Raw genomic sequence first — 10,620 nt, 5'->3', positions numbered from 1 at the left:
CAATTAAACACGTCCTCCACATAACTGAGCCCTGCTCTCAGGCTCTTCTCAGGTTAGCTGTATAGTCTCTCCGTTTTCAGCTGACAAATAAATGACAATATGTGGATATATTCAAATACTGATGAATGAATGAATGAATGGGAGATGTTTATACTAAATCTAGGAATCTCCATGTAGTTAGGCTGGAAGAAGGCTGCAGTGAAATTCAGAAACTGGATCAATATTGCATCACTTCCTTCACTCTAAAATAAATTATCCACTTTTTGGAGAAAAACACCTGCAATGAGCTGAGGGCTTTTTGGAAACAGGTTTTCTAAAAAATAGTAGCAGTGTTCAGGAAATCTCTGGGGGTTTTTTGTTCCGGAGGGAGAATGGAATTCAATTCTGAATACATCACCATAGTAACAGCCTCTGCACAGATAAGTAGCTCATTGATCAAACTCCAGAGTTTCTGCTAAAACATGCTCTCCAATAATTGTTGCTTTTCAAATTCAATACAATTTAAAGATACTTTAAAAATATCAAAGGGAAATTAAATGTTGCAAATCAAGCTACTCCAGTTTACTGTAGATGCTGAAGGCTGTGGGCAGCCGGGGTCTCCTCAGAATGCTGCTCATGATTCAGTCCCTCCTTGAGGTCAGTGAGTCTCTGAGCATCATGTGGATCATCCAAGGGTCAGAGGATCCTCCTGGACAACAGGAGTCTGATGCTATGATGAGAGTGGAAAGGAATTCAACTAAGGCTTGCATTAAGATTTAAAAACTTCTCATAAAGCCTCTGTTCTCTTTTTTCCATTTGATTCCCTTATATGTTATCTTGGAAGAGCATTGATTTGTTTTTGAAAAGAAGAACAGGTTTCTGCCATTTTAAGGAAATCCTTTTGTTGGTTTTTTTTTCTAATATTCACAAAAAAACATAATTACTGAGAGTTTCTGGTACTGAAAACAAAAAAAATGCATGTGCAGAGGTTTAAGGGTAAGCAGGTCAAATGGGTTTCAAACAAAAATAAAACTCAGATAAATTAGTAAGCCACCTCTATTCAAACAACACAGATAAAAGCAGTAAAAAGCCCATAAACAATTCCTCAGACTTTATTAAAATTATTATTCTAATTATTTCAAATGTAGATAAAATTTTATTTTATTTTTTTTACTGTTTCTAAACTTTATTACATTGGAAATTGCTACATGATCAAACCAGGTTAACAGGAACAGCTGACATCCTGAACAGGTGACAGAAAACAGCTACAATCATATCAGGTGAGTTGATGTCAAACAGGATTAATAATTCAACTATTTAAAAGCACTTTGTGTTATTCTACTTTTCAGCTTGTTTATTCAGCACAGAGAGAGTTGTATGAAAAATGAACCACTCACTCATAGTACAGGTAGCGACACATTCACACGTTTCTTTGCTGTATTATTAGTGATAACACAAAAAGTTTGAATTGTGACAAAGTTACATAGAAGTTGGAAGCGTCAACACATTTAATGTTAGACAGAACTACCTAAAAACACTGAATACTAAAAGTGAAACTTGTTTTTACTATCAGTTACATGATGTACAGTAGCGATTCATTTCAATGTTTCCAAATCAGAGCCTGCAGCTGTTTTTTTTCTGCTTGTGGATTGACTTTTTCATTCTTACTCTGGAGTAGTAGCTTTTACTGGAATATTGGTGGCTAATGTAACTATTGATCAGAACTGATCAGTTGTCCCTGTAATCTAAGCCCACAGGGCTACATGACTCAGAGGAAGTGTAGTAAATGCAAACACATGAACTGTAATGTAGAGCTAACAAGCACCAACCATCACAGAGTCCAAAACCCAAATGGAAAACCAGTTACTGTTACTTTGTAGACTTCCTTACCAGCAACGAGCCCAGGGTTTTCTTAGGAACGAGTTTTCTAAAAATGCTGAGTAACAGTATCATTAGTAGCCAACATTTCTATGTGATTTGTACTTTCAAACTTTAGTAACATATTCACAAAAGGGGGCATCATAACACAAATAAACATTTCTTTTTTTCTGCAGATGTTAGTAGGTTTTATACAAGGCAGCCATGTTGGATCTTGAGGTCAGAATTAGAAACCTCTATTCTGTTAATGCAATTTTCAACTGTAAAACTTCAAAACTTCCACTTATGAGGAAAAACAGAATCCATAAATACACTGACTCCATGAACCAATCATGTAGTTTAAGTTTGTAATGACAAAACACAAAAAAACAGAAAATAGTCCAAGTTCTGTTGTGTTTAAGAATTTCTGTCAACTTGGTGGAACTTCATCTTGTTATTAAATCCTTTGAGAAGCACTGGTCTAACCATGATTGTTAACTTCAATATGTTTCATTAAAAACGTTATTCATTTATATTATCTAACCGTTATTGACATCAGGAGCTAAAATCCCAAACTAAATTAAACCGTGACCCTCAGAGGTGAGACTGAGAATGACATGACGGTCTGAAGGATGTTACGTCTCCTCAGCATTCCTCTTTGAGACGGGAATCCAAAGGGAGGAACCTCATTGGCTCTTACCTCATTTTTCCACACTGCTATGAGGAAACAGTGCAAGTATGAAGTTTTACACAGCTTTGCTTTGGAATCACATAACTACTGCATTTTACACTTTAAGCACATTTTCTCTTACATAAGAACGTTTGTGTCTGTAACTCACAACTTAATTCAGATATTAGAGTTACTACATGAACTGCTTTGTAGAAAAACAGCATGTGTGTGTGAGCGTGTATTGGTGTGTGTTTTTACCCAAACCGGTAAAAACAGAATGTGCAGGATGGACTGAGAGACACTAAATAAAGTGTTCAACACATACAAGTCATCAGAGTTCTGGAGCAATTCCATGTTAAATATCCAATTTAAACATATCTACCTACATACATGCCAAATCCAGCTGCAGATCTTTGTTATCATACTTCAAAAAAGACAAAAATGTACTCCTCAAAAAGGGGCAAAATATTCATAAATAGTCTCGATAAACCTTTTAAAAACTACTGCATCTAGCAGGTTTCTTCTTCTCTGATGGGAGCTTGAGCAGAACTTCAGCTTCCAAAGAGAAGTGTGACGATGTGTAAAGCTTTCAGTCGCCTCAACAATAAGAAACATTTCAGAAATGAGATGAATCAGAATTAGGATTATAGTGTGTATGCAACACCAACAGTTAAAAGGGAAACTTGATACACACTAACAGATCGCTGCAGTCTGTATGTTTTTACAACATTAAGTCTGAATCTATTCTGTCAGGGATAAACCATATGTCATGTCAGAATCAGTCTAAAATTAACCAGCTTCATGTTACTGTGAAAAACACAACGCATCCATAAATCAGTCAAACGGTTCCAAACGGAGGAATAACAGCTCCTGTGTTTGGTTCTGGTCGGTCCGTTCGCCTCCTTCTCTTCACTGCAGAATTCACACTGGGAGGAAACAGAGACTAGAAGCTGGGATCGACGAAGTTCTGTCGGGTAAATCCTCTCTGTCGAACACAAAGAAATACAGCAAATGCTTAAAATAATAAATCTGATGGAGCCACAGAGTTCCTCCTAAATGTTGCAGAGATTACTGTTACCAAATGTTTGCTGAACACTCAGGCTGTTATATAAAAAACAACACCAAAGAAAGAAGATAAAACTAAAAAAAAACATTATTTCACCATCCAGAAAATCCACCAGTCATCCAACAGATTCCACATCATGGTTGGAATAGAGTCATTTTACATCTAGCCTTTAAATCGTTTTGTTTATGTGAGTCAGAAGCCACATGAGGGAACATTCAGCTCAGCTCATGTAGGTTTTGTTTGCTGTGTAAAGTTCAGTTTGGAGCGATTGTGTGTTAGTTTGTTGGTGAGCTGATTATACAGGAGAAAATCAGAGCTTACTGACTGCCAGTAAGCTCTGATTACTGGCAGTCAGCTGACCCTGAGATGGATTCTCTACTCCTGCTGAGTCTAAAGCACACAAATACTGCTGGGACATCATAACAGGAATGTTGAAATTAGGGATGATTATGAAGGATATTTGTATTTTGTTCATAAATCTCCTGATTTTAGAAAAAAAAAACTGGGGAATGTCCTGTTTTCAGCTGAGATGGCTCAATCCTGATCTCCAACTTGAGCCAATCAGACATTTGCCAGAACAAAAGTAACCATTTAGTAACCAAATAGTCCACAGAAATGTTTGCTAGTGCATTGCAGTGTCCAGAAGCCTTCACAACAAGAGAAGGGAGGAACAAGATGGACCAATGGGAAGCTGAGGTCAAGCAGAAAACAAGAGAAACCGATATGAGCAGACATGAAGCAGAAAACCATATGGTGGAAGCAACTGGCCAACGCCCACACACACACAGACACGCCCCCCCACACACACACATCAGCTCAGTTTGGCCTGAAGTTCAGCTCCAATAATGTAGCAGCAGAGAAAAACTATGTCAGACAAGAGAAACACAAACTCATCTGCCTGATAACAAAGTGCTTCACTAACTAAATTAAACTAATTCCCACCCAAACCACTCCATCAAAAAAGAATAAAAAGCATAGAATTATACACAAACAAGAAACACATCCATATGCCTTCATAATTACACTTTAAACCAAACATTAAGATCAAAAGACACAGAAACATTTTTCCCAAAATTTGTTTCACTTCAGACTGAAAAAAGTTAATATACAAATAAAACTGATAAATTGATAAGATTATATCAGTAGTAGATCAGAAAAACACCAGAAAAAGAAGTTGAGAAAAAATTGTGATAAAACTGAAAAAAAAAACAATTTATACTGTAGTGAGTCAGGAATATAAAGCGGTGAACTAACTAAACCTGATGGACTGTTGCACTGAGTCAGCTTAGAACTGCAACTTTTATTGGTGCTTTCTACCTCCAATGAGTGTCTTAATGACGGGGTGGAAAATCTGTGGCTGCCACTCCACCCAAACCATCAAGACACTAACTCTTTTAGTAGACCAGATTAAACTCCTTCTGCTTTTGTTTATAGCTGAAACAGGACAAACTGGAGTAATTTTCACAACGGAGCTGAGAGTCAACACTGTACTCCCCAAACAGGGCTGATGTTGGACTCACCAGTTTGTAATCTTTGTGCAGCTTGTTGTACTGGAACATGTTGCAGAGCACGGTGGAGGCCGCCCTGGCAGCCCGGAGACTCCCAGAGCTAAACAGAGACGGTAGGCGGGTCACAGTGAGGCAGTGAGGAGGGGGACACCCAGGTCAGACCGTCAGCAGTAAACATTTAGAAATGACATGATAAATTCTATTAAGATAGCTCTCTGTGGGGTCAGTGGCCGTACGATGAGCAACAGCTTATAAACAGAAAACAGACGCAGCTGATGAGGAAAGATCCTGTTAGAATTGGAGGAATTAACTACAGCTGACCTTTGACCTTGACCTGCAGCAGCTGTCAGTCCTACCTGTTATCATGTGACGTTTTTATGCCCATCAGCTTAGGAAGACCGTTGAAGTAGGCGATATCTCGGGCAGCTAAAGAACTGCAGGTGACCAGGTGGTTCAGGGCCCCGCACATGTTGACCACCACCTCACTGGACGGGGTCTTCTCCAGGCCGTCAGCAGGCAGCCTGGACACCAGAGCGCTCACCATGATCTTAGCTGCCAACAGAAGAGACAGTCAAGGAGTTTTATGTTTATTTTGAGAAATGATATGCAACATAAAGATGCTTTTTTTGATAGAGTGTCATTTCTCATTGCCGGCCCCTCACCCATGTGGCCTTTGTCTGCAGCGTGCCTGGTCAGGTTCCTGAGGAGGCCGGTCAGCGGCCTGAGGAGCATCTCACTGCTGCTGTCCAGCAGATCCAGCAGCATGGGGAGCATCCTCTCCTGCTCACTCACCACGCCGCACAGCACTGCTGGCCACTGACAACACACACACACATCCACACACACAACACTTCACTCCTCCAACCTGCTCCATTTATGCTTCATTTCTCCTCCAAAGACATTTTATATGAAAAGAATCAAACCAGTTCAAGAAGTAAATATTTAAGTGAGATTATTTTGGGATATAAATGTTCACGTTCTTTATTTGGACACTTGGTATGAGAGACTGCTGTAAAGTCAAGGACTTGTCTGCTGCTGCTGCGTCCAGGAGGAGCGAATGCTGCAAGTCAGTAGTTGTTTCCATTGCAAATGTGTAAATCTTTGTCTATATTCAGCTGATGTCAAAAAAACACAATTTCACAACTGCAGAGTTTCCACTAAGCAAGAAATTTAATTAAAACCACATGACTGAACTTTTTCCCACAATAAGATATTATAAATCATGGCAACAGATGTAAACTGTTACATGAGACACATTCATAATTCAGTCATGGTGCTTGAACTTATCAATCAGCCAATCAGAGGAGACATTGGCATCTTTTTCAGGTGTTGGCGTGACAAGCCCCGCCTACTTGGGAGCAGCTACATATGTGGCATTTTGGGAAAATGTAGTCAGTGATTTTATGGATTCAACATATTGGAATAACAATTATTAATGAATTGTGATGCTGTGAGAGCTCTGGTGGAGCCAGATGAAGAATGTCTGAAAAAACAATAAGTCGTCCTCCCACTACAACATCCAGCTATTGATCATGTGACTTATGTAATGCAAAGAAAGCATCAATAGATTTTTGTCAAATAAATTTTTTTGGATATGGCTGAAAAACCACCTCATTCTATCGCAATTTCTTTTCTTTTTTTTTTTTTTTTTCAAATTTGCTGTTTCCATTAAGAGAATTTACTGAATATTTGTGATGTCACTTTGCGCACTTTTATAGCTAATGGAATAGCAGCTAATGACTTAATGCATTCTTAGTTAGAAAACTCATTAAACTAATTTAAATAATTAGCTGAGCCAAATGTGCTGCTTGATAACCAGCATCAGTCGGAATCTGTGTGTGATTGAATTGAAATGGCATTTTTTTCTAAAGCTCCTACAGACGACATTTGCTGTGAATTGGCGCTATAGACATAAAGTGAATAGAATTGTTGTTTGTCATTGGGAGCCTACCCGTCCTTCTCCAGATGTGATGTTCTGCAGGGCTCCAACAGCAGCTTCCACTGCAGCTGAGCTGCCTTCAGTGTTCTGCAGGACCTGCTTGTAGAGGGCCACGCCCTTTGGGTGCCACAGCCACTCAGAGTCCTTGGGGTGTGACAGTCTTGGAATTGGATTCCTGTGTTGAAGCTGTAAAGAAAGCTTCATTAAGTCACTTTGGACAATCTTCATCCACAGAGCACACGATTGCCAGTGGGCCCGTTGGAACCACTCTGCCCTGGTCCTCACACCCTGAGTGGGCAAGAAATGCCCCTCTGTAAAAATCTTAGAAGTGTTAGCATCTGGTGACAAGGACCTCACCTCGGTGTTCTTTTTGCTCTGCACAGTGAAGCAGCCAATCACCTCATCAGTTCTGGAGGCTGAAGCTCTGGATGGACCCTCCAGGTGGAGGCAGACTGACGGAGGAAGCTCCGCGTACAGCTGGTACGACAGATTCCTCATCACACACAAGGAGTTTTCCAAACCCTAAACAGGAAGAAAACACAAGATTCAACTTCAGACTAGACCACTGCTCTTTTAATTTTTAGTAATGGTTCATATAATGCTTTGACTTCAAAGCATAATTATTTTATGTGCAACTTCTTTTCATTTGAAGCTGTGGAACACATGGCTTTTTGAGACTAAAGGATCTATATGTAGAGGCTCTAGAGCAGGGGTCTCAAACTCCAGTCCTCGAGGGCCACAGTCCTGCAACTTTTAGATGTGCCTCTGCTGCACCACATCTGAACAGAATAATTAGGTCATTAAGGCTCTGGAGAACTGATCTACACAAGGAGGAGGTCATTAAGTTATTTCATTCCAGTGTTTTGTACTTGTGGCACATCTAAAAACTGCAGGACTGCGGCCCTCGAGGCCTGGAGTTTGAGACCCCTGCTCTAGAGCAACAAACACACACTAAGTGACACAGTAGTTGATATTTAAAGTGACATCAGATGTTTCAGCTGATATCTGGAACCACTTTTAGAAATGAGGATAGTAAAACACCACAGACATGAGTTGTGTTGGAATAACAGAGAACTTTTCCATAAACAGGAACCATTAGTTTCTGAAAGGGATGAGAAAATAGGAAAAACTCCAGAAATTACAGCAGGATCACTGTGAAGTAAAACCCCAACGACACATAACTTCTAATTTACCAACAATAAACACATGTTTATTGTGTTATGGGGCGTCACATGATGCAGTGGCTATAGACAGAGGCTAGAAACCCTAGACTGTTGCCCTGAGTTCAGTTCCCATTCCTGGTTCCTTTGCTGCAGGTCTTTACTCCCTTTTCTGGCCCCTTCACATCAGATCAGATCCATTAGCAAGTCTTCAGTGAGACGCGCACCGAGAGACCAGGACAAATATTTTATTTATTGTCAAATTCACTGATTTGATGAAAGCAAAGCAACATTTTTTTTATTGACTCTAAGGAAATAAATGCTCAACACAGTTTTAAAACACTAAATCAACTTTAAAAAACAACCACTCAACTCTAATATGTTGCAATAAAAAAAGCCCAAAAAATAAGCAAAAATATCAACACATTCTTTGTCAAGATCTTTGTCATTCACCCTCCAGAGCAGAACAACATCAAAGGTGGGTTATTATTATCATGTGTGAGTCTCTATTTTTTTCCCATTTGTTCTGAATCACTTTCAGATGAGTGTTGTGTTGCTCTATATCAGCGTTTTCCAGCCCTGCTCCTTGAGGCACACTGCACTGCATGTTTCAGATGTTTCCTGATTTGAGAGTCTGATTCAGGTGACTGCAGTTCAACAAAAGCCTGATAATTATAATAAATTGAACTCATGTGTGCTTGAAGCAGGGAAACATCTAAAACATGCAGGGCAGGGTCAGGGTTCAAAAACGCTGCTTTATATTGGCTGCTCTCTGTGCTTATTGTCCTTTTGTGCTTGCCGTAGTTATAACCAAAAGATCAATGAAAAAATAACTTGGAGGTGTGTGTTTATGGTCTGATTTTTGTGTCACCTTAGTTCAACTTAGTGACACAAATTAAGAGTCATGGTCAGCCCACACAGGAGCATACAAGGACCAGTGCATTCCCCATACTCTGACTCAGAGTAGGAGGAACACAATGTAATGAGGTGGGAAAGTCATGAGGGAGCTGAGCCTAAACACACAGCCTGGAGGATGTGTGCCCTGGAAAGGGAAACAAGCAATACAATCAAACGTTTTCTGTTGTGTTATTCTGAAAAACCCATCAAACCAGTGGATCTCAGTGATATGCAGGTGAAAAGATGTTTATAAGATTCTGACTTTTGACACAGAGAGCGCAGCGCCCCCTATGCCTAAAGAGGACACACTCTCCATGAATTAGAAGTCACATGATAAAAACAGATAAATTGTCAGCGGTTCATGAATTTTTCCTTTAAATGTAGTTTAAATCTTAACACGTCTTCCATTTTTTTAATTCTATTTCCTTAATAGGATGCAAAATGTGTGGAGCTAGGAGCCATGCATCCTGGTTCCATGGTAACTGACAGACCTTGTAAGACATAATTTACCCGGCTATGTTCATTGGTCTGTGGCCCGGTTCTAATACACCATAGTATTATTATTATTATTAGCCAAAAATATTCCATTAAGATTAAAAATCTCTTGTGCAAGAAAAACCTGGCCAAGACTGGCAGAATTACTACCACTGGGTTAGTGAAAACCAGTAGAATCTCAAATAATGGCCACCGCCTCTGTAATGACACCATCTTTGTTAATAATCAGGCCTATCAGAGGCCATCATTCTATGTCTGTTGGGTTTTTATCTGCTCAGAGCTGCTGGTATTTTAGTCAGTCTGCAGTAACGATGTCCAGTGGTTCTGAAATCAGACCTCTTTGTGTGTACTACTGCATTATTTACAGCGTGTTAGTGAGATCAGGGTTACCTTATCATCTCCGCTTTCCTCCAGCTGAATGTAGCACACCAGAGAGTCCACCAGACCCTGCATGCTTCTCATCTTCCGTCTCGTTCTCTCATTTACTGAGCTCAAGTTCCTAAACATACAGACACGAGGTAAACACACAAACAGACACATTTATACCCGGCAGGAAACATGTCACTGCAGAGGTGACTTTGATCTGGTTATTATAAAATTCAACCTGTTTTATCTCAGTTCTGGACTCAATTTTCTAAGCATAAAGGTATGTCTAATAACTAGAGGTGGGCCAAAAAAATCAATTCACATACAGTTATCTATTGTTGATTTAAAATGCGCAGTGACATCAGAATGTGGTGACTTACATCAGAGGAAATTACAAAAATCAAAGAGAGATTCAAACGGCAAACATTTGGACTCATTTTGGTTTTTATCGATACCTGGGAAGAACGAGCCTGACAGGAGCTTCACCGTGTGCAAGCTTTGTAAAATGAACATTGATCACTTTGGGAATACCGCAAATATTAAATTTAATTCCATTCAGTTTATTTATATGACGCCAATTCATAACAAAAGCCCTCTCTTTACAAAAAACAATCATTATAATTCAATCACATCCATACATTCTAATTGATCTTAGTTATCAAACAGTAAAGTGTACGCAATTA

General features: G+C 39.5%; 1 protein-coding gene across 1 annotated transcript in view; it reads right to left on the bottom strand.

Moving 5' to 3' along the window:
- Positions 1-1,075: 1,075 nt before the first annotated feature.
- Positions 1,076-10,620, bottom strand: part of pkp3b (plakophilin 3b) — a 28,379-nt gene continuing 18,834 nt past the window's right edge. The window contains exons 7-13 of the mRNA XM_032560456.1: positions 9,962-10,070; positions 7,377-7,541; positions 7,032-7,205; positions 5,743-5,896; positions 5,437-5,632; positions 5,093-5,180; positions 1,076-3,491 (exon numbers count right to left, since the gene is read on the bottom strand). Of these exons, the coding sequence (XP_032416347.1) occupies positions 3,450-3,491; positions 5,093-5,180; positions 5,437-5,632; positions 5,743-5,896; positions 7,032-7,205; positions 7,377-7,541; positions 9,962-10,070 (928 nt within the window). The 3' untranslated portion in view covers positions 1,076-3,449. The remainder of the gene's footprint in view (positions 3,492-5,092; positions 5,181-5,436; positions 5,633-5,742; positions 5,897-7,031; positions 7,206-7,376; positions 7,542-9,961; positions 10,071-10,620) is intronic.

The sequence above is a fragment of the Xiphophorus hellerii genome, chromosome 4 (assembly GCF_003331165.1).
Source record: "Xiphophorus hellerii strain 12219 chromosome 4, Xiphophorus_hellerii-4.1, whole genome shotgun sequence".
NCBI classification, from domain to species: domain Eukaryota; kingdom Metazoa; phylum Chordata; class Actinopteri; order Cyprinodontiformes; family Poeciliidae; genus Xiphophorus; species Xiphophorus hellerii.
Note: the sequence above shows the minus strand (reverse complement) of the source record. Positions and strands in the feature narration are given on the sequence as shown.